This window comes from Microtus oregoni, unplaced genomic scaffold, assembly GCF_018167655.1.
Source record: "Microtus oregoni isolate MIOR12 unplaced genomic scaffold, Mior012 000045F_ref0000178, whole genome shotgun sequence".
NCBI classification, from domain to species: Eukaryota; Metazoa; Chordata; class Mammalia; order Rodentia; family Cricetidae; genus Microtus; species Microtus oregoni.
In genome coordinates this window covers 13,188,331-13,211,798 of record NW_024543219.1, presented here as the reverse complement: position 1 = coordinate 13,211,798, position 23,468 = coordinate 13,188,331, and the positions used below count along the sequence as shown (strand labels likewise).

The 23,468-nt window shown below is 41.1% G+C and overlaps 2 protein-coding genes across 3 annotated transcripts in view; both read right to left on the bottom strand.

Annotated features, from left to right (window-relative positions):
• Nucleotides 1-2,208, bottom strand: part of Mapk1ip1l (mitogen-activated protein kinase 1 interacting protein 1 like) — a 29,253-nt gene extending 27,045 nt beyond the window's left edge. Inside the window, exon 1 of the mRNA XM_041634117.1 lies at nt 2,092-2,208. The gene's annotated coding sequence lies outside the window, so the exon portion shown is untranslated. The remainder of the gene's footprint in view (nt 1-2,091) is intronic.
• Nucleotides 2,209-7,987: 5,779 nt separating this feature from the next.
• On the bottom strand, nt 7,988-23,430 carry Socs4 (suppressor of cytokine signaling 4). 2 transcript variants are annotated; one of them, XM_041634045.1, is made up of 3 exons: nt 23,287-23,430; nt 10,684-12,113; nt 7,988-7,998 (listed from the first exon to the last, which is right to left on the bottom strand). In XM_041634045.1, the coding sequence occupies exon 2, from the start codon at nt 12,018-12,020 to the stop codon at nt 10,713-10,715; it is 1,308 nt and encodes a 435-aa protein (XP_041489979.1). In that variant the 5' UTR covers nt 12,021-12,113; nt 23,287-23,430; the 3' UTR covers nt 7,988-7,998; nt 10,684-10,712. The 2 variants fall into 2 exon arrangements, with proteins under 2 accessions (XP_041489979.1, XP_041489977.1); XM_041634043.1 differs by lacking the exon at nt 7,988-7,998 and having other exon boundaries at nt 10,524-12,113.
• Between the last annotated feature and the right edge of the window lie 38 nt (nt 23,431-23,468).

Below are 23,468 nucleotides of genomic sequence, written 5' to 3'. Positions count from 1 at the left end.
AGTTTCTTCCATAATTTACTCATATTTATTGGAACCCAAGTGTGACTCACTGCTGGACTTGAGGGTAGTTAATCACACAGCCATTCTTGAGACGTGCTGTGTCTGTAGTCTGGAACAAAAGTAAGGGAGTATTAGGTTAAAGACAGGCTCCAGGGTGAGAACAGTCTGTATACATCTGGGAGGGAGAATGAACAGTCTGTGGGAAAGCAGCAGCAGTTCAGACTGGTCGGAACACAGAAAGAAAGCAACAACTGATTTTAGGAGAGGCGTCTAGACAAGGATCCAAACACTTTACCGCTGACTTGAGTCAACTTCAGTGTCTTCATGTATTTAGAACGAGCCACTAATGCTACGTGGGAACTAAACAGGACTCCATCTGACCAAGCAACTAAAGCAATGCTTGGGAAATAGCAGACAAGCAACAAGCCAATGTTCCTTCTTGCTATTTTTAAATTAAAAAAAATTTTTTTATGGGTTTGTTCACTAATGCAGGTTCCCAAGGAGGCTTCTGGGAATTTCCCAGAGGCAGTTGGGAGCTGCCTCGTGTGAACGCTAGGAACAGAAGACTTCCCCAAAACAGTGCCTGTTTTTAACTTGTTCTAACTCTCCACACCCTCTTCTCTTTCACAACTGATACACCGCACAAAGGTAGCGGAGTAGAGGCCTGCAGGGCCGCTGGTCAAATCCAGTTCGTTGAGTCTCCTAAACGAGGGTAAGTGGGTATTTTTCCAGAGATTTGCTGAGGCTTAATTAAATAAAATCTGTAAATAATCACTGCCTGGCATAGTCAAAACTGGAATAAACGTTAGCTTTTACAACCGCTACAACATGACCACACACCTTTTTGTCTATTTCCAAACTAGAAAGCTTAGAAAATGCAATCTCCTAAGCACCGCACAAAACTCACTGGGTGACAGAAGCTGACCAGACACACTACCCATTTCATTTCCCATCCACCCCCAGCTATAACCTCAATACCCGCTTTTCCCCTTCCCTCAAGCTTTGAGGATTGAATTTAGGGCCTCACAGCACTCAACTACAGGCCCTGCCTGTACAAATATCATTACTGTACAAGCTGTACAAATATTAGCCCCCCGAGTCTTGGGGTGTCACCTCTCCTCTGAAATAACAGTCTATAAATTACAGAATCTGAAGATTGTGAATTCCTAAGCATACTGGCCCCAAGCAAGCCTCAACCTCAGTGAGAGAATGACGATGGACGTCGTGATTCCTTCTGTAATCAAAAGGAACATTCCGAACTTCTGCAACTGCATGAAAGTTCATGAAGCAAACCAGTTTGTCGGAGTGGCTCCTACACATCACGGCCAAGAAAACGACTCTTCCCTCCCCCTAAGAAACGCCACTACACAAAGACTTTCGATGGCGACCCCGGTAATGAGGGTTTGGCTTCAAAACAGGCCTTTAGCACAGCGGGGGCACACGTCTGTACTCCTGTAGTAGCCTGTAACATCGAGGATGGGATCTGGTTTGAGGCAACATTAGGATTAGTGAAAACATTACTTTCGGTTTTCAAGGCAGAGAGAAGCGTTCTATCTGCGCCTAAATCTTCCACAGGGAGAACGTTACTCAGCCCTTGGCACATTCTGTCCCGGGCAGTCATTTAACGAATGGGTAATTACGAACTGCGAGAACCTTGTCACACAAAATTTTCAGGCGCCAGACCTTCCTTCCTGTAAAGGCAAATTCGGGTCTCCTCCACCGCGTTTGGAGTAGAAAGGAATGGCTGGGATCCGGTGGTGGGGCGAGGGGTGAGGGGCGACAGACAAGACGCCCTTTAGGGCTAAGCGAACAAAGGGAACCCGGGATCCATCGGAGCGAAGGAGGCCCCCAGAGGGTCGCGACGGCTGGAGCGTGGGGGAGGGTCGCCCGCTCCAGCCCTACTCCCCAAGTCCGGCATGACGTGGGCGTTCCCCCGGAACCGACAGGCGCACCATTAGACCCCTCGGTCGCCTGGTCCCCGGAGGATCCGCCGAAGGTTCGAGAGCCGCCAGGCCCCCGGGACCCCGCGTCTTCGCGCCGTCTCCCGCCTGCCCCGCGCCCCATCTCCCGTGGGCGCCGTAGCAGACTCACCCGGCGGGATCCGAGCCCTAGGCGCGGCACAGCAGCGGTGCTGAATCAAGAGAGCTGAGCAGAGGCCTGACGGACCAAGGCGGCACCGACGCGGCTCCTCCTGGAACCGGAAAGGGAAGTGCGGAGGCCCGCCTGGCTCCCCTTTATTTCCGCCTGCCCCGCCCAGCTGGCCGGCGCCCCCAGCCGGCAGTCCCGAGATTGCAAGCGGGCCCGCGTGGCTCCAGGAGCTTGGGTTGTTTTCCTGAGTTCAAAAAACCGTGACTAGAAGCAGATTTTGGACTCCCTACACTCAGCGGTTTTTGCAGCCAAATTCCAAGCTGGCAGTCATAGTCCAGCCAAAATTGAGGGTAAAAAGATAAGGGAAGGGGGAAAACGTTCCAAAGGTGTTGTGAATGAAAGCTTTTGAATGCAATCTATGGCCGCAGAGACTAAGTGGCTAGTTGGAATTTCAGTGGCCTGGAAGATTGGAATGTTGCCATATGCTAATTAGCTTATCTTGGGCTAGCTCTAGCTCTCCAGAACAGCGGCTCTTCCTTGCTGTACTAGTTTAGCTGCAGTAGGCGACCTTGGTGGGTTGGAGCTTTGTGGCTCAGAGGGAAAGGGATCCTGGCAGTCAGGGTTCAGGAAATAGCACAGGTCACAGAAAGCGGATCAGTTTACAGCCCTGCTCTAGGGAAAGGCAGTCAGGCAAGAGAGGGCTTCCCCAGGGAAATTTTTACAGTTTTGTCTAGTATCCTGGAGAGTAACAACTTTGTTCTGCTAGGGAAAAGTTTCCCAGGGTAAGTGCTACAGCCCTGCTCCTGTGAAAGGGAGTCTTCACCTAAATCTCACTCAAGAGATTTATTAGGAGGAAAGAATCCAGGTGAGTTGTTGCCTCTGCTAGGGTGGAAGAAGGTGGCAGCAAACAGAACAGGTGCAGGACATGTGTGATATGATATGATATGATAGCTTCTTAGGAGTGTTGTTTTTCCAAGACAATATTTTCATGGTGGGGATTGGTCAGATTTCAGTCCCTTGAGCTCAGATTGACTAATATTGTGCTCAGGGATTGGTGCTTTTCCCTGTACAGGTATTGGTTGAATTTTTGCTTAGTTACTGTTGTTGGTGGTGGTGGAAGGAGGCAGCAGATTTGGCTCTGGTTATAGGGTCAAAGTCTGTTTCTTTCACTGGCTCTTTTTAGCTTTTTGGCTCTAATTTCCGGGCCAGGGCATATTTCTTTCATTAGCTCTGATCCTAGGGCCAGTGTTCCTTCAGCACTGGTTTCAGGGTCAGGGTGTATTTCTTTGGTTCTGGGTTTGTGACTAAAGTATTTCTTTCACTGGCTCTGGTTTCAGGACCAGGGGGGTTTCTTTGGCTGGCCCTTTTTCCCTATACCACAAAGTCACACAGTGCAACAGAGCTCATGTGGGAGGTTTATTGGGGGGGGGGGGGGCGGGTGCAGAGGTCTGAAGGAGAGCAGAAGGAAAGACACAGGGGTGAGAAGGGCTTGCCTTTTATGAGGGGATAGAGCACATGTGTCTAGGGAGAGTGCTGTACTTAGTGGCTATAGCAGCTAGTGTCACATCTTGGCTGTTTCTGCTGACACATCCTGTTAGGTCCCTCAGAGAAGACCAGTAAATGATTGGATAGTAACACTTGCCCACTCTATCAAAACTAACATCTTGTGACAATAGATTAAAAATCTTTCAGAATGTACTAAGAGGCCACTAGCATCTCCTAGTACAAAAGCTAAGTAAGTATGTCATCAGATAGCATCTTAGACCTATAGAAAAACTTTATCTTGGATGTAACCGTCTCTCAAGTGTATCCACCAGTGTATTTTAAACTTGCCTTGATTTATGACTTTCTCTGTTCTGTAAAACTATAACTTTGTGATGCTGGTTCCAGTTGGAACATGGAACTTGAGGTAACCTAAATCTGTGTTTTGGGGCTATCATCGCTCAAAAATGGCTCCAGCATGAGTCATCTCTTAAGTCTTAAATTGAGAACACTGGTTCTTAACCTGTGCAATCACTTTGGTGTGTGTGTGTGGGGGGAATGACCCTTTCACAGGGTTCTATATCAGATATTTAAAATTCATAACAGCAGCAAAATTATAGTTATGAAGTAGCAATGACAATAATCTTATGGTTGGGGGGTCACCACAGCATGAAGTGGGTTGCAGCATTAGGAAGGCTGAGAACCACGGTCTTAAGACCTGTGGTTTTGGTACTGGCTTCTGTTTCTTGTGGATTCAAAACTAATATACCAGAAAGCAACATATCTGTAATTTTTAAGTTTTTCCTTTCCAGACTTCTTTTGATTTGAATATATATCAGGTCCCAATGAAACCCGGGACAAGTCTCACTCAGAACTTGTGGTTCTTCCCAGTACTTCTCATCCTGCCTCCTACCCTAAACCTCTCCAGCCCAGTGGCTGGGCTTCCCTTCCCCCAGCCTCTGGTACCTATATAACTCCTGCCATCTTGACTAAATACTCTTTTGGTCTCCTGCTCTTGGCCTTTTGGTCCTCGGTTCTTCTCTTGGTCCATTCCCCATGGTCCAGTTCAGTTTGTGTTGTGGAATAATCTTTTTATATACTGTGGAAATGTGTCTTTGCCAAGCGGCCTTCTGATTAGTTTACTAAGGAGTTGAATGGACAATAGCTGGACGGGAGAAGGATAGGCGGAACTTCTGAGCAGAGAGAAGATGAATCCAGGTGTGTGTGTGGGAAGCAGCACATGCAGGAGAGGTGAATGCCATGAGCTATGTGGCAGCAAGTAGGTGAACAGAAATGGGTTAAGTTAGAAGAGCTGGGTAGAAGCAAGCCTAAGCTAAGGCCAAGCTTTCATAATAAGTTTCTGTGCCATGATTTGGGGGCTGGCAGTTCAAGAAAGTCTGCTACAAGTTTAGACCCTTCCAGATGCCTCTGGAAATTCTCACCTTCGTATCTACAATAAAACCCCTTCCATCAACCAGGAACTAGGAATGATCATGTCCTCGTTTTCATTCAAAGGTAGAAATGCTTTTTAAATCAATTTTAAAAAGTGGAAATGTGGCTCAGTCGGTTAAGTGCTTGCTGTCCAAGTTTGGCAATCTGAGTTTGACCTCTGGAATGAAGGTAAAGGTAGAGATAAGTAACTCCATAAATTATCCTTTGACTTCGGCCTTCCCTGCCTTCCAGGTCCCAATAATAATAAAGAGCTGAAAAATAAAACCACAAGGCTAGGGCCAAGATTTTGGATTAGCAAGTAAAGGTGATTGCCAGAAAATCCTGACCACTTGAATAGGATCACTTAAACCCATGTGAAACCTTAGATGCTGTGGCCAGCAGCTGTAACTCCAGCACTCCCCTGGTGAGGCTGGATGCAAACAAGGAGAGACCCAGTCTCAAAGTCAAACCACAAGAGAACCAGCCTGCAAAAAGTTGTGCTCTGACCCTCCTAAGTGTATCAAGGTATGCTCCTGAATTTAACACACGACACACATCTTAAAAACAAACAAACAAACAAGAACAACACTTTTGGATTTTATATATGAAGATTTAATTAAGCAAAATTTTATTTAGCTTAAAAATTTTAAACTCACACACAAATGTTTGTCAAGATTAGAAAGTGGAGCTAGTATGGGTCACACACCATGACTGACAACATAGCTTTATTAAATCATTAGGCTCTGTATATTCGAGTATATATAGTTCATACTTGGCTAATACAAAACTGATCCAAGTTTTACAGCATGGCTCAAGTCTGAAAGCTTAGATTTGGTTTATAGCCATGGCAAAAATTATCTTTATTCCTGCAAATGTAATCAAATAAGGCGAACATCCGTTTACACAGACCTTATGAAAGGCAGGAGGAAATTGCAATCATCTAATTGTAGAGTTTGAACCATAGACCCAAATTGTTCTGTTATCTCCACTGTCAGATCAAGTCAAGAAGACCTATTACAGATTCAGTGAATGTGATTTTTGTATGCTCCACAAAGGTGCTATTTTGAGAACTGATCATTCTCGATTAGTACTAGCTACTTGCAAGTATTTTCAACTATGCTCCAAGGGACACCTCTTACTGAATGAACGTTCAGGAAACCAAGGGATAGGACCATTACCTACATTTCACAGGACAGTAAGACAAAAGAGGACTTAGGATTGACTAATCCCTTTACTAGAAACACTATCTCAGGGTTAGTTTTGTCACAGGCCCTTTCCTTTGGATAACTATTACTTCTTTTTTCTTTTCTTTTTTGTTGAGTCAGGCTCTCACTAGGTAGCCCTGGCCTGGAACTCACAGAGATCCACCTGCCTCTGCCTCCCAAATGCTGGGACTAAAGAAGGTGGGCACCACCACACCTGGCTAAATGAGCTTTTTTTTTTTTATCATTGTTTTGTTTTCAGGATTGTCTTATAATTAAGTCTATAGTCTGTGAAATTTGCCCTGCCAAAATAAAAATATGCTTGTCTCCTGGATTCTGATTATAGTTAAAAGTGACAAATACTTTTAATGAAAGAGAGTAAGAGATCTCAAAACATCTGTCTCACAGGAAAGAAGTGCTCTGCTATGTGGGTCTATAAAACGACCAAACTCCAGAGACAGGAAGTTGATAATTTGATTTAGCTTAATGGCTTTAGCTCATGAATAAATGATAAAGGCTTATGTGTTTTTCTTATAAAAAGATGATGAGTCTTATTTGCACATTTGTTCTACGTTTTAAAGGATTTCTAATCACTAAAACATTCTTTATCTTCTTTGTAATAAGTCAAAACATTAAGTGAAAGCCATTCTTTGACCACAGTTCACCATTAGCTGAAAGTCAGCAAAGAATACAGGCTTGTTCACCAAATCAATAAATCTAGCCACAGGCTGACTAAAAGCTTCCTCTAATATTCCTATCCGGTCCTCTTTAAATTAATATTCTCGCCATATAATTATTTAGGCCAATAACATGATTATGTATCAGAAAGATCACATATAAACATATAACTCTTCATAGAAAAACACCCAAGGAAACTAAAAAGAATGCATTCAGCATTATTGCAGGAATCACAGCGTGACTCAAGATGTAGTTTAAACAATGAGCAGAAGGGTCTGTCTTGAAAAGCCTCAAGAGAGATGGAAAAGTCAAGTTCACCTCCTGGTTGTGCAAGATGATTCCCAAGGTAGTGGCGTCTGGTCCAGAGAGCTATTAGTGAGAAAGTAGTTCCCTTTCACTGGCAAGGCATTTCCCTGAGATAATGCCTAAATTTTTAATTTTAATATTCTGTTTCTTTTAGTTCCATCTTCTCTCACAAACAAACTACACATTTCCACCATACCGACTGCCTTTCTTTCTTTTTCGTTTTTGTTTGGAGGCGGTCTCATTATGTAGCCTGGCTGGCCTGGAACTATGTCGACCAGGTTGTTACTCAACTCTCAGGGACCTGCCTGCCTCTGTCTCCTGAGTGCTGGGATCAAAGGTGTGCGCATCAAGTCCTGCACTGGACAATTTTTCAGCTGTAACTGACACTATTCAAATGTTTCAAAAGTCAAGTTAAGAGTTACATTTCCATTTAATTTAGACTTCTTTGGGTACTTCATAAAATTTATTCATTTTTAGCTATTTAAGTCGTAAATACATTTTAACCTTTGTCATGAGTTAGTTTCTGAGTTCTGCTGTTCTTCACAAACACGGGAAAGCGGGTCATTTCTCTAGACCCCAGCTCCCTGTTTTTCTTGTCACTCTTTCTTCCTTCACAGGAGATAGTTCTCAAGTCCCTCCATGTCTCTACTGTCCAGTTTCTTTTCGTTGTAGTTACAAAGATAACACAAAACATTTCAGAGAAAAGGAGTCTCTCCTGTCCCCAGTTAATACACACTTCAAAGCAGTGTGTATTAACTGGCAGTGTGTATTAATATGGCAGTATTTTGAAAATATTGATAGCTGTTAATACCTTGAAATTGAAAAGAATAGAAGTCAGAGAAAATATATCATAAGCAATCAGTCTGAAGTATATTAAAAGATAATCAAATCTTGACTTTCATATAAACACTAATTTTACAAATTTACTAATTTTATAAAGACATGATTATATTTTACTTTTCTTTATAAAACTACCTTTTAACAGAATAAGCTAGTCATTCCTTAGATAGTTCTGTACTGATAAAAAGTTACTTTTAAAAGAAAAATATTTAAAAATAATTGTTTCACAGCAACAGGTCTACAAATTCTGATAAGGAGCTGTGAGCGTGAGTGGAGTCTTCCCACACTATAGATTCTGCCACCAGAGAAGGAGACTTAGGAAATGCTATACCAGTTAGTAAGAGGAGCATCATCTCAGCAACTACAAAAGTGCCATAGCAAAGGTGAGGTAGTTGGAGACTCCACTTCTAGGAAGGGCAGCATCTTCTTTAGAGGGTATGTAGTCACCCCACAAGTGTCCACAGCCTGAGGCTCATTACATCTGTAAGAGGCATGTCTTGAGTGGCTACCTCTCACAGATCCAGACCATCTTTAGACCGCTAAGGAAAAAAAATTCTAAAAGAGAATGGTAAAAGATTTTCCACACATGAATTTAGTAATGGTTGAAAAATTTGAAGCTATTAGGTTGGGTTTTTTTTTTTTGGGGGGGGGGGGGGAGGGTATTGAAACAGGGTCTCACTCTGTAGCCTAGGTTGTTCCAGAACACATGGGAATCCTCCTGCCTCAGTTTCCAAGTTCTGGGAATACAGGGATGAACTACCATGACCAATAAAACAATACCGAAGAATGTTTTCTTTACATTAATAGTCCTTCAAGATCAGAAAAAGTTTCTTTAACATATTATACAACAAGAATTAAGGGAAAAATTTTTTTTGAGACAAATTTTCCCCATACAGCTCTAACTGGCTTACATTTGCAGCAATATTCATCCCTCTGGTTCTTAAGTGCTGGGATTAGAGGTGTGCACCACTATGCCAGCAAGAAACATTTGACCTGACTTGGAATTTAGGAGTCAATGTTCTTTTAATACAGCCTGAAGCAAGTTTTCTAATCCAGCAGAACTAGCATCAAAAAAATCAATTACTAGCCAGGCGAAGTCATGCATATCTTTAATCCCAGTGCTTGTGAGGCAGAGGCTGGAGGATCTCTGTGAGTTCAAGGGCAGCCTGGTCTATGCAACAAGCTACAGGTCAGCCAGGGCTACACAGAGAAGCTCTATTTTAAACAAACAAAAATAAAATAATCTACACAACAACAAAAACCAAACAAATAAAAAAAAGCAACAAAAAAAAAAAAGAAAGGAAATGGAAAGCAAGAAAAAGAAACCTGTAATCCTGAAACTCAGGCTGTCCAGTCCCCAATGGGAGGTCAGCCTAGGCTAATGGAGAGATACTGTCACTCTCACTCAGACACACACAGGAAATAAATAAAAACTACCACAGTATTTCAAAGGGGCAGACAGCCTACCACGAGGACCTCTGGGCAATCTGTGTAGGTCTGTCACCGAGTAGATAAATAGGGCACAGACTGCTTGTCTTTCTTACTGGTTACTTCAGGCCAGTGATGGTCCTAAAATGCTGTGCTGCTCTTACGATCGTAAATGTGAAATATTATTTTGCCCTCCTGTCCAGTATGTTATGTCGTGAAGGTATTGCCATGTCTTCCCCTTTTTGAAGCCACGTAAAATACATGTTAGGTCTGAAGACAGAAATCATTATTTAGGTTGTGAAGACCAAAATGAATATTAAACTTCCTAAATATTGAACCATGTTTTTTGCTTGCATTTGTATTTAAGTTCAGTTTCAAATAATGAGAAACTATTCAGGTCTCTTTGTTACTGGTGGATATGGGAGCTGTTTAGAAACTATGTATTTCCCTTAGAAACCAGAGTTCCCAGGAAAGAGCTAAGTAGAAGTGACAGTCCACAAATTAATACAGAAAAACTCTAGCTGTCTTGGCAACTCCAAGTTTCTAATAATGCTATTTTATTTGTAAAGCTTCCGTAAGAAAGGAACGCAAGTTACATTATATCAGTCACCTCTTCCAGGCTGAGTGGCTGCTGTATTTGGATTTATTGATGATCCCGCTGTACTGCAGAACAAATGCACTTCTAGAACATAACATTATCTCTTTTCAATGGCCAAATTAAAAAACAAACAAACAACCTGTTTTAGGTAGTATTTAAAAAAAAGACACATTAAGTTTCATCTTAAACCATTTTGTTGCCTACCACTCCTATTTGCCATTACATTATCATGGACAGACTACAACACTCATCTTTACTGAAGAATTTTAAAATCAAAGTGGGAAAGGTAACTATTCTGCCATACAAGAATACCGATAGCATAGATTAGCAAAGCATTTCACATGCAGGGAAGAGCAGAAGATTATTTTTAAAAAAAAAATCACAATATTCAAATGCATTTGCAATGCCTTGAAATTTCAATATGCCCGGACCATATGTAAATTAAGGGGAAAATATACAATTTACACGGCAAAAAAAAAAAACACCCGCTTAAAAATATATAACAAGTGTATCATAAGAAAATAAACTAATCTGGAATTAAAATTTAGGGCAGTTTTATTTTGGATTCTAACTGCCTTTGTAGAAAAATTCAAAGAGGCATAAGAAAAATAAGAATAAATGAAAATCCACCTGCAAGTCCACACTCCTAGCCTTTCCCGTCACTGCTGCTCGGGCACACCAATCCTGAGTAACCTAACTTTGGACTTGTAATGGTATTCCTTCAGATACAGTTTCATAGGAGAAGGAATTGGAAGGGCATCGATGCCATCATAAGTTGTACAATTACAAATAACTGTTCTGCAGATATGCTGCAAGGAGAAGGGGAAAGTCCGGATTAGTGGAGTGGATAAGAGTGGTTCAAAGAACATACAGGCACTTGGGTCCTTATAATGCTCTAGGAGCCCGGTAATGTCAGGAGAATGGAAGACACATGGATCGTGGGCATCGAAGCTAAAGTTGTGATTCCACTGTTCAATTCTAGCATGAAGAGAACGACTATAGCGTCTAAAACTAACGGAGAATAGGTAATCTTCCTGTGCTGAGTCTCGAAGTAAAAAGGTGCCCTCTGGCTTTCCTTCCAGCAGAGCTTCGGCTGCGTATTTGTCCATAACGCCCCAGTAGCACGGGTTGTTGCTGATCTGAAGGAGGTCTGGTACAAGGCAGTGAACGTAATCCAGCTGGGGGTGGTGCTTGGGAGGTGCCTCCAACTGCAGGATTGCATCATCCATTTCCCACCTGGGCTTGTTTCTTTTTCTGGAGCTTGTGCACAGTGTTATGATCTCATCTTCTGAATCCATATCACTATCTTCAATGCTGTCATTTGTGACCAAGTTCATCAAAGAGCCAGTTATGTGACCATCTCTACACGAAGCACTGTTGGTAGTTATGACACAAGGCTGAACACTGGTATGTGAGAAACAGGGCATGTCTTCTTCCATGTTTCTTCGTTTTAGCTGAGCATCCCTCAGTTTACTCCCAGGTAAGTCTGTGCTCACCCATTCATCTGATTTTGGACCTACAGGACCAGTATGTCGTTTAATAAAATGCCACCTAAAGGCTAAATCTGATGGAGGTGGGAACGGGCACTTGTCTAGCATGAGCTCACCGATATGAATTTTCCTTTTAGATGGAAGCCCTGTAGAGTGCCGACCGCTGCAGTTCTTTATTGGAAAACACTGCCCCACAGCATCCTGCAGCTTCTGTTTAAGGGACCGGCCTAAAAATCTATGCCCACAGGAATTGTCTAAGTCCAAGTCAATGGGCGAGCAGCTGTCCCTTTCTTGGCTCCGTCGAGGAGCTCTGGCTTTTTCTTCAGGATCTATGGTCTCCCACTCAGAACAGCTCTCCGTCTTTCCGGACCAGGACAGCTTCCTTCCACTCCACACATAGCCATCCTTTCGGTCAGCGCTTCTACTGCGGCCTGTTTTAGGCCGGACATCTACGTTTTTACTATTGTTTTCAGCCATTTTAAACAAATTACTTAAAACTCCCAGTGTTATAAATACCGCATTTTTAGCTTTTCTGACAGGAAGATTCTTCTGGGCGCTTTCTGGATGAATCTAAGAAAGAAAGAAGGAAGTCATTAGCAACCCGCTCACCTATTAGACACAAGGTGAAAGCAGTCAGTATGAAGGAGGGATGCATACTGCCAGGCAGCCCCAGGTGTCCTGTGCATTGCTCCACCACATTGGGATATATTTCCTCATACCAAGGAGGCAACATAATGGATTCCTTTCTCATAGCGAAATTTCAGTATGGTCCTCTCTCAGCCATAATACATGCTTGGATAGGAATAGTTCACAGTTTTGCAGTATACCTTGTACTTATTTATCCGTTCCCTATTTTTCTTTTACTGGTTTCCTGAGACAAAGTCTTGCAATGTAGCCTTGGCCGACCTGGAAAGCTCTGTACGGCCCAGGCTGGCCTTAACTTTACAGCATTCCCTCTTCCCCCAATTGAATGCTAGAATTAAAGTCATGTGTCATCACATCTGACTTTCAGTTTCTTTTTCTTGTTTCACAACACAATTTATTTCTCATAAATTCTGTGTGAGATAGTTACAAATCTATGAGCTAGTAGTTAGAACTAATAACCTGTATTATTTCTTGTCTTGTTTCCATTTCTACTGATTAAAATATCAACAATTTCAAGTTGAAAGTTTTAGAATCTATTAAGTAAACAATTACCAAGGAGCAATAAGAATGCCAAGTACATACTTCTAAAAGAGTTTTGTCTATTAATTCCAGTAAGTAGTGACATCATTATCAGACTTTGCAGTTTTTAGAGGTATTCTCTTCATACATTCTTTTTAAAAAAAGATTTATTCATTATGTATACAGTGTTTTGCCTGCAGGCCAGAAGAGGGCACCAGATCTCATTATAGATGGTTGGTTATGAGCCACCGTGTGGATGCTGGGAATTGAACTCGGGACTTCTGGAAGAGCAGTCAGTGCTCTTAACCAGTGAGCCATCTCTCCAGATCTACTCTAACATTCTTGATCATTTGAAAACAAGCAGGTAAATTTCATTGGCTACACATACTAGAATTCATAATGAATTTATGCAAGTATTTCTAAAACATGTTTTTAGTCATTTTGAATTGTGTGCCATGAGCATGCAGGTACCCGAGGAAGCTGGAGGTCTCCTGAAACTGCAGCCATAGGTGGTTGTGAGCCTGCTGGTGTGGGTGCTGGGAACCAAATGTAGGTCTGCTGCAAAACCAATAAATCCTCTTAACTTCTGGGCATCTCTGCAGCCTACCTAAGTGTTTGTAAGTGAAGCAAAAGTTAAGTCAGGAATTGAGAGGCGGGGTCCTATTTTTCTAAATATTTTCACATGAAAGCTGGACTTCGTATCAAAAAATCAGTCACACAACATGCTAATTATGATTAAGTTTCTTAATTTCAGAATATTAAAAACCTCAACAATCAAGTGGTTTGGTTAGAGACTAATACATTTCGAAATAAAACCTAATTATTCCTAACTTTCCAAGCAATACTATACCAAGTGCTGTCTTTATCTTCAACAGTATTTTCCCCCTCAGAACAGAGGGACGAGTTTCCATAGTCAACAAGTGTGCTAAATAGTACATCATTCTAAAAACTTAGACTTCTAGAAGTAATGAAGATAGTTTGAGGACTCCTTAATGTAAAATCTGAAATGCTCCAAAAATGTCAAACTTTTAAAGGGTCAGCTGGTGTCACCAGTGGAAGATTCTACACCTGACTACGTGGTGGGCTGCAGGCAAAACACAGGCAAATTAAAAATGCGTGTAAAATTACTATCAGGCTATGTGAATAAGATATACATAAAACCTGAATGAATGGTTTTAGACTTGGGCTCTTCCACGAGATCTCATTACATATATGTAAAAATTCCAAAATCTGGGAAAATAAACAACATTTAAAAATGCTTCTGGTCCTAAGAATATCAGATAAAAGAAACTGAGGTAACCCTGAGAAGGAAAGCTTTACAAAAGACTACAGATAAAAGTGGTTCTCAACACCACTGGGAAATAAAGGTAAGTTTCTTACTTTGAAGGAAAATGAGCCAAAGCATCCGAGAGAGGAGAAAATAAACCTTCTATTTATCAACAATCTTACTTGAATTATGGACAGGATATGTTCTAAAAGTGGGATGTAAAGTCTAAACCAGGAAGACACGCAGTCACGAGAGGGGGCTCTGGGAACAGACAGGAAGGACAGATGTCTCCTGACACACAGTACAGACAATGCCAAGGTCAAAGATGGATGTTTGGAAAGATCGCTGAAAGAAGGATAAAGCAAATTAAAGATTAGATGGCAGCTCTGAGGAGCTCAACTCCCATCCCTGCCCATGTGTGCTGAGGGCTGGACTCGGGCTTTGTTCCTGGTCGGAAAGCCCTACCACTGGACTACACCCCCAGCTCTCTTGTACTATGCAGCCCAGGTGGGATCCACCTCTCAATCCCCCTGCCTCCTGAATGCTAAGATTATAGGAAGGTATCATTATAGACTAAGGAACCCTAATTTTATAATTAAAGTGATTTTTGTTATATCAATGTGTGGACCAGAGTATCATGCAATTGTTACAGTTTTCAAAAAAGAAAGAAAATTTACCTTGCATTGTCTGTTTTCCTAAAAATTAAAACGTATGAAATTGATTATACGGCTGACAAAAACTTTCTTAACTCACTGTCATCTGTAACCTGATGCTACCCTGAAGGGGAAAGCGGGAGTCCTAACATGCTGGAGTCAGGCCTGCCCGCTCCATGTCTATTCACTTAGTGTAGTGTACTACATGTGTCTATATGACGAGGGGATGGATTTTTGAACTGTAATATTTGAAGTAAAAAAAAATCTTTGTTATATTGAGATATGAATATGAAAATTTTGTTAAAACTCCAGGGTTACAAGTTATCTCAAGAAACAGTATTTATAAATTAGTTGAGCTTTGGGGGCTGGAGAGATAGCTCAGTGGTTAAGGGCACTTGCTACTCTTCCAGATGACGGGAATCAGGCAGCAAGCTCATCAGGTGGCTCACAACTGCCTTACCTCTGGTTCCAGGACATCTGACACCCTCTTCTTGTACCTGTGTCTCTCTCACACATATACAAAAATAAAAGTTTAAAATATTTTTAAAATAAGTAAGTTAAACTTTTAAGAAGAATCCAAATCAAATTTTCTTCTTTCATAAAATCGCAAGTATTTTAATTTCACTTTTACTGAGCTAACAAGTGACTCTTCAAAACTACTCAGCAGATTTTTAATAGTTTTACCATAGCATAGGTAACCTCTTAACAATTACTAGAAAAGCCCTTTGCTGCAGTAAGATCATATTGGAAAAAGATAGTTGAGATGTCCAGATCATGTTGTAAAAGATATTCAGAATGTCCTCCACTGTATAGAAAGAATAACAATCCATCATGTAACCTGTGCATGGTGACACAAATGTAGGGGCAGGAGGATCAGGATTTGAAGCTTATCTTTGGGTACATAGTGAATTTGAAGCCAGCCAGTGCTGCATAAGAACCTGTCTTAAACAGTCAAACCAAACAATCAATGTACCATGTTAAAAAAATAACAACAAAAAACCCTCTTGTATCTTCCCACTTAAAGACCTGGGAGGGATTTTTCTAATATTGTTCACAAGTCTCATTAGACTTGTGGTGCTTGGGATCAAACCTAGGTTTCACATATGCTCTTTTAATGAGGTACATCCCTATCACTCCAAATTCATTAAAAATTATTTATTTTTGAGTACAGTTTCACTATGTAGCTTTGGCTAGCCTGGAACTCACTATGCAGATAAGGTTAGTCTTGAACTCTCAGGAGATCTGCCTGCCTCTGCCTACCAAATGATAGAATTAAAGTTGTGTGTTACTATGCCTGGCTCCAAATTCTTAAAAATATAAAAACTCAATCACACTGTTCTCAATAAAACTAACATGGCTTCTGGGGTGGTTTGAGTAAGAATGCCCCCCATGGCTCATATAGTTAAATGCCAAATCAACAAAGAGTGGCATTATTTAAAAGGATTAGGAGGAATGGCCTTGATGGAGGAAGCGTGTCACTGGGAACAGGCGTTGAGGGCTCAAAAGTCCAAGTCACGTCCCAGTGTCTCTCTTCCTGCAGTCAGCAGATCCAGATGTAGAACTCAGCTATCTGTCCAGCACCGTGTCTGCCTACATGCCACCATGCTTCTTGCCAAGATGAACTAAACATGTGAACTGTAAGCCAGCCCCCAATTAAACGCTTTCTTTTTTAGGAGTTGCTGTGGTTATGGCATCTGTTCACAGCAATGGAACACTGACTAACACAGCTCCAAACAGCCAGTCATTAGCTCTTGAAAATTTCCTCTGTTGTCACGATTATTACTCTTTACAAGGCTGGGGTCAGAACCCAGGCTCCATGCATGTTGGATAAGTACTCTACCCGAAGCTGATCCTTGGAATTTACCCAGCTTTGTCTAGAGAAAGAGGAGTTATGGAATGGCTGGGTGGCTCTACAGCAGTTCAGACAGGGCTGTGGAGAAACTCCCCTCCATCTCCCTTTTTTAAAGAAGAGAAAAGCCTCATTCGGGAGAAGCTGCTTTAGCTCCTGATCCAGTACTATTTTTTATGAATGGAGCCATGTTACCCACAGCCTTGGGAAATGAACAGTGACATTAAAAAACAAAAGGTTTTTCTTTCTTAATGAGGAAGAGGCAAAAGTTTAAAAACAAGTTTGTGTAAGCATTACTTCAAGAAAGCAAGTTTCCAGATTCAACTGGCATGATGTGATGAAAAAAAAAAATCAATGCCCACATGCTGATTTCACTAATGAAAAAGATATAACTAATATTTCTATTGAGTAAGGCTAGGAAGGTAATTTTAACTCAAGAGTTTTATAGGAAATAAAAGTTAATCACAGGGTTAAACATCTGGAAAACGAATTTGTAGTCTCTATATTGCTGAATAATAGAGTATATTTTATATCTGTGAATGTATATTATTCATTGAACTACTTATGCCTACAATGCTGACAGACACTTAAGACTAGAATTCTAATTTCTAATACTAACCAAAAGTAAATTTGATGATCCAAAGAGTAATTCAACATACTATCCAATTCACAAATGCATTATAACCGTGACAGCAATTCAGTCCTGTGACCTTTCCTGCGAGTTTTGTGACTGCAAGTTTCCCTGCAGCACCCACCCCAGTCCCCAGAGTATACAGATTAGAGCTCTATATTTAAGTTGGATGCTAAATAAACATTTAGGCTTCACAAGTTGGCTAGTGGACAACAGAGGAATTCCTCGGAATAGTATATCAAAAAAACGAAAACAGGTTGTATATGAGAAAAAAATTTTTGAGATTGAAAAGTTATCATTCTTTAATTATCCTTTCCCTAGTAATTTTTTTTTTGTTCTAGAAAAAAATTGTATTTATTTTCTAGTAAGTATTTAAAAGCATATCCTTTAAAGAGTTAGCCAGTCAGGACTCACAAGGCTGAACTGGATGACAATCAAAAAACAAGCAAATAAACAAAAAGGAAAAGCCCAAATAAACCATTATCTTAATACTATTACTTTCATTTGCCCTTTCCCTCACTTCCTTCTACTTCCTTTCCGATCATAGCTTGGTCATGCTAGACTCTTTAATCTATATTCCACTAAACAAAAGTCCTAAAATTCTGCGTGGGAGGAAGTTTCAGTACAGTACTTTATTAGACTGCATGTGAGCACTGTTAATGTATATTTACAAAATGCTCAGATAGACTTTTTAACCTTCTTACTACAAATGTTAACTTACAGGAATCATTTTATTATGTCTACATCCATCAAAATCATACTGTACTCGATAAATACATGAAATTACTATTTGTCAAAATAAAACAATACAAATACTTATTCTGGGGGAATAAGTTTGAGAAGTGCTTGCTGGCAGACTACATCCCCATAAACAAAGTTCTTCAAAGGCCCTTCAGTAAAGAAATCTGCTTAAGACACAGATTCCTGCACTGACCACAAATCATTTTTATAGAACAGAATTTGGGAAACATTAAAACGAATGTATACTCCATGAGCTTATGAACCAAAGATAAAGAGATATATCTAAATATTTATCAACTGAAGTCAGCTACTCTATATAAAGGGCAAGCAGAGAACTAATGGCTGGAAGTCCATAGATGCAGGCAAGCCCAGGGAATAAATAGTTTAGCAACCTGGGACTTTTCTTGGGTTTGTGTTACACACCCCTATCTTCTATTAATGTGCTTGGTAGTTTAGGTCCCCTTATCGTCAGAGCTATGAACATACCTTTCTCTGAACAATGCACCTACAACCTGCTAGGGGCCCCCACCAGCATCAAGCTACGCTTACAACCTTTTTCAGTTAGCTATACTTCCTGGTCCTGATCCAGTGTGAACTGACGTTAGGTACATGTGCAGTAAAGAAAAAGCTGTGTTAATTTTTAGAGAACCTCCTATTTACTATCGAATTATGCCTGTGCATAACTGGATGTGCATATGATTAAAGTTAGATGCATTATGGGAAGAAACATGTACCGTAGAAAAATGATTATATGACCTAATCCATCAATCAAAATAGGAAACCATCCTCATCATGCTCCCTTTTAACAAAAATCCCCTTTTCTCTTGAACCCATAGAAAAAAGCCCCAAATGATAACTGGGGCTCTTGAGTACCTTGGTTCATGAAGCCCACTACTTCCTAACAATGCATTATGATCTTTTACATTGCTTTGTTTAAATAAAGTTTCCTTGCTACTTTTGCAAATATATGGGAGCTTCTATTTCAATTCCTTGAAGAAGGGGCCAAGAATGAGGACTCTGGCCCTCAGCCCCTGACCACCACACAAAACCTGGCCTCCCCGAAGTGGAAGGAAGAACAGAATCTTAGAAACCAGAATATTTAAGATATCTTATTAAAACACTTTATGGAATAAATTGATGTATTTTCCTCCTAATTTGTAATTTCCAATTATAAAACGGTGTGTATTGATTAACATATGGAACATTCAATAAGCTTCAGAACAGAAAGGAGCTACAGATCCCGGGTAGAGAACTGGACTAGCATGCATCAGATTCCATGTTCAATCTCCAACACTGCAAAGCTCCAGAAAGTATAACTCTACCTTGGTTTTCTCACTTGTAAATCAGGACACATCTTTACACAGTTGTCATTAAAGTACACGAAAGCAACATTCAAAGAGATTAACAAAAATAAGGATCACTGAGAACTTTTCTAAAAATGAAAGATGAAAAAGTGGCAAAATTGAAGGTAAAAAAGGAAGGAGAGGCACCAATAGCTATGTATTTAAGGCTAGAAACTGCCCAAAAATATATCACGAAAAGCTGAGCATATACTAGACACGGTGGCACGTGTTTGAAATGCTAGCACTTGGGAGGTGGATGCAGGAATAGCAGGAGTTCAAGGTCAGCTAAGCTATGCAAGAGCCTGACATGACAAAACAAAACACCAAATAAATAAATCTGAAATTGAAAAAGCTCCAGTATTTCTAAAATATAATTATATGTGCATACATAAAGCACATTACTATTTAATTAAACATGCTCCTTTACACAGCTGCTGCTGCTTCTTTCTTCTCCTCCTCTGCTTCTTCTTTTTTTTTTAAATTTATTTATTATGTATACAGCGTTTTGGGCACCAGATCTCATTACAGATGGGTGTGAGCCACCACGTGGTTGCTGGGAATTGAACTCAGGACCTCTGGAACAGCAGTCAGTTCTCTTAACCTCTGAGCCATCTCTCCAGCCCCCTCTGCTTCTTCTTAAGATTTACTCATATGTCTGTGACTGAGTGCAGGTATGTGTGTGGAGGTACCCCCAGAAGCCGGCCATGTGTACCATATGTGTGGAGATACCCCCAGAAGCCGGCCATGTGCACCACATGTGTGGAGGTACCCCCAGAAGCCAGAAGAGGGTTTCAGATCTTCTGGATCTGTGTGTGGCAACCATGTTCCAGCGGATGGTCCTATACTCATAAGTATATGGGTAACTCATTAGGCAATGGTAGGTTATTAAGGTGGGTCAAAGACACCAAGTTGAAAGAGGGTGGGGAGGTAGGGGTGGATTTGGGGGGAGTTGGGGGAACACTGAGGTGGTGGTGAATATGAGATCAAAGTATAATGTGTGAAATTCTCAAAGAATAAAATTATATTAAAAATTTATCTGTCTTGCTATGAGAAAAGTCAATCTAGTACTGCCAAGGTATTATAAGAATCAAGTACCTGCTGTTTTCGGCTAAAGGAAGTAGGTGGCTAAAAGCAGAGGGACTTTGACTATATTCTCTTTTATATCTTATTGGGTTTCTACAAGTATTATTTATTCCCAGAATAAATGTTTTCACATTCATTCATAATACATTTAGAGAGATTAAAAAAATTTTGGTTTTTTTTCTCTAATATTTGGTTCTCAGCTATTGTCATCTCTTCCAGCCTCATCTTCCATAGTAATGATAATTTTTATATCAATTAAGTATTCTATTGGGAGGCAGAGGCAGGCAGATCTTTGTGAGTTCGAGGCCAGCCTGGTCTAAAAGAACTAGTTCCAGGACAGGCTACAAAGATACAGAGAAACCCTGTCTCGAAAAACAAAAACAAAAACAACAACAACAAAAAAGTATTCTATTAAAACAAAATTTTAGGGGCTGGACTGGAGAGATGGTTCAGTAGCTATAAATACTGGCTGTGCTTGCAAGGGACCCAAAATCAGATCCCAGAACCCATATCTTGCAGCTCACAATTGCCTGTTGCTCTCCAGGGGACTTGATGCTCTCTCTCTCTCCCATACACACACACACACACACACCTCCCCCCACATTTTACAATTAAAAATAAAATCTTAAAAAATCTTAAGTAGGCAATTCTGCTACAGTCTGTTGGATATCTGTGTAGGATTATATAACATTATTTATATAGGTAATATTACCTTTGGTATATATCTATGTTCTCTCATCCTATTGCCCTTGAGATCAACACTATTTGTGAACCTCAGGATATTAAAATGGTCACAGTAGGGCAAATTAACCTTCAGTGAAACTGGATCTCCAATCTTTTTTTTTTTTTTTTCTGCTAGGCAGGAGAGCAGTGGGCAGAGACCTGCTTTGGTTTTCTTTTTATTTATTTATTTATTTATTTATTTTATTTTTTTTTGGTTTTTCGAGACAGGGTTTCTCTGTGGTTTTGGAGCCTGTCCTGGAACTAGCTCTTGTAGACCAGGCTGGTCTCGAACTCACAGAGATCCGCCTGCCTCTGCCTCCCGAGTGCTGGGATTAAAGGCGTGCGCCACCACCGCCCGGCTTATACAAATTTCCTCCTTCTCCCAGCCTCCCATTTCCCTCCCCCTCCTTCCACACTTCTCCCCCTCCTCCCACCTTTCTCCCCCTCCCCCCACTCCTCTCCCCCTCCCTCTCCAGCCCAAAGAGCAGTCAGATTTCCCTGCCCTGTGGTAAATCCTAGGTCCTCCCCCCTCTGGATCTCCAATCTTGACATTGTTTTCAGCGAGTTCATTCAGATACCCACTCAAATGAGATATGCACTGGTAATTCATTTGGGAAATTTTGGTACTCATATCAGAATTATAGGTACACTGATTTATTTTTTTAAGTTATGATTTTTAGATAGCCTGACGATTTTGCAATACAGTACTTTAGTTATGCAAATTTCATCACTGCATTATCATTCTGTACATATTGCTTGAAGATCTACTGTCCTCAATCTGCCATAAACTTGCTGAAGGTAGGATTCACAATTTTGGAGGCATCTGGCATGTGAAGGTTTTACAGGCTAATCCCCACTTTAAAGAAAACCACTAAATACCTAAAGTGCCTAACTAATAAATAACGTGAGGTCTTAACAGTTTTAGACCTCCATGAGTAACTTCTTTGCCCTTCCATAATTTGATGGAACTAAGTATCAAATCCATCCTGGAGGTGAGAAATCTGACATTCAGGAAAGACACACTCACACTCAAGGCCATACAATAGGTTAGAGATAAAATTAAAAACTAGAGCTGTCTAATCCTCAGGCTTAAGCTTATTCATCCTTGTGAGATCAGCAAAGGAAATATTGTCTTAACCTGTGAATAATGGCTTGATTGCTAGGGCAGAGAGAACGGGCAGGTATACTGACACAATTCACAGTTTTAAATACGGTATTGCAGTTGTAAAAACGGTATTACAAATACTATAAAGTATTTACATCTATAGCTCTTGTTCCTCTTTGCAGTTTTCTGAGTGTTGAGGTCTGAATAGCATTACTCTGAAATCCCACACTGATACAGTCAATATCTAAATGAGCATCAGCTCAACTTGAATCTCACACTATATCTAACAATTTTTATTGTCCGGTTACTTGGGCAAAAGAATTATAAATTGGTCCATCTAAAAACTGAATAATTTCAAAATAAAACTAAGTTACTCAGAAACCATCATCTCAGATACCTGCATTCTTGTGGTACAACTGGTACAATTGGGATTTTCAAAAGAATCTCAGGTTCTTTTTGAGCCAACCACTCTTTCTTTCTATGCCTATACAAACCTGGGTGTCTACTTGGAACCCTAATTTTTACAAAATGTTACCAGAGCAAGAATATCACGGCGTGAATTAACTAAGCTTGTAAATTTTCGGAATGAATCCGGGCCGAAGAACCGGGAAATATACTTCTACAACGGAAAAATGTCTCAGGTGATAAAAGTAAGTGATTGAAACTGTATGGTGGGTACCACAAAAACTCTGAGAAATTCCGTAAGATAAATCCTAGTCCCCCTCCCACAAAAATCATAGTTTTCAACAGAGACCAATTTACTAACATGGAGACCATGAAGAAACAAGAAAAGCATAAACTTGACGGGCTCAAGACCTTACTTAGCACAGGATGCGTTATGGGCTGCAAGGATGAAAAGAAGCGTCCAACAATATAAATGAGAACTCTCTTTCAGATCTAAATGCACGGTGGTAAACTTTGAGTGGGAACTAAATAGGAAATCCGAGTTAGCTCTCTTAAGCATTATTTAGCTAGAGCTACAAGAAACAAGAACGACTCCATCCTTCATCACGACAGAGATGACAAAGTGAGGGCACGAAGAATAAGGCTCGACAAGGTCCGTTTCTATCCCTGCCCCGGGGAGCTCGATCGGTTCGAGGAGCCGAATGTGGTTGCCTGGGAGGAGAGCCTGGAAGGGTGGGCGCCAGATCCCAGCCCTCACGGCCACCCTCCCCGCCTCTCACCTCTCCGGGCGCAGCTTAACTGGGGCTGTCCGAGCAACTGCCGCCATCACCATCGCCATCACTGGGCACTCACTCAAGCGCGGAAGGCAGGCCCGGCCACTCCCGCTCCTCACGCAGCTCCCGCGAGGCGGATGCTCTCTGACAGTCCCCGCCCCGCTCAGTCAGCCTGGCGTCGGACTCGC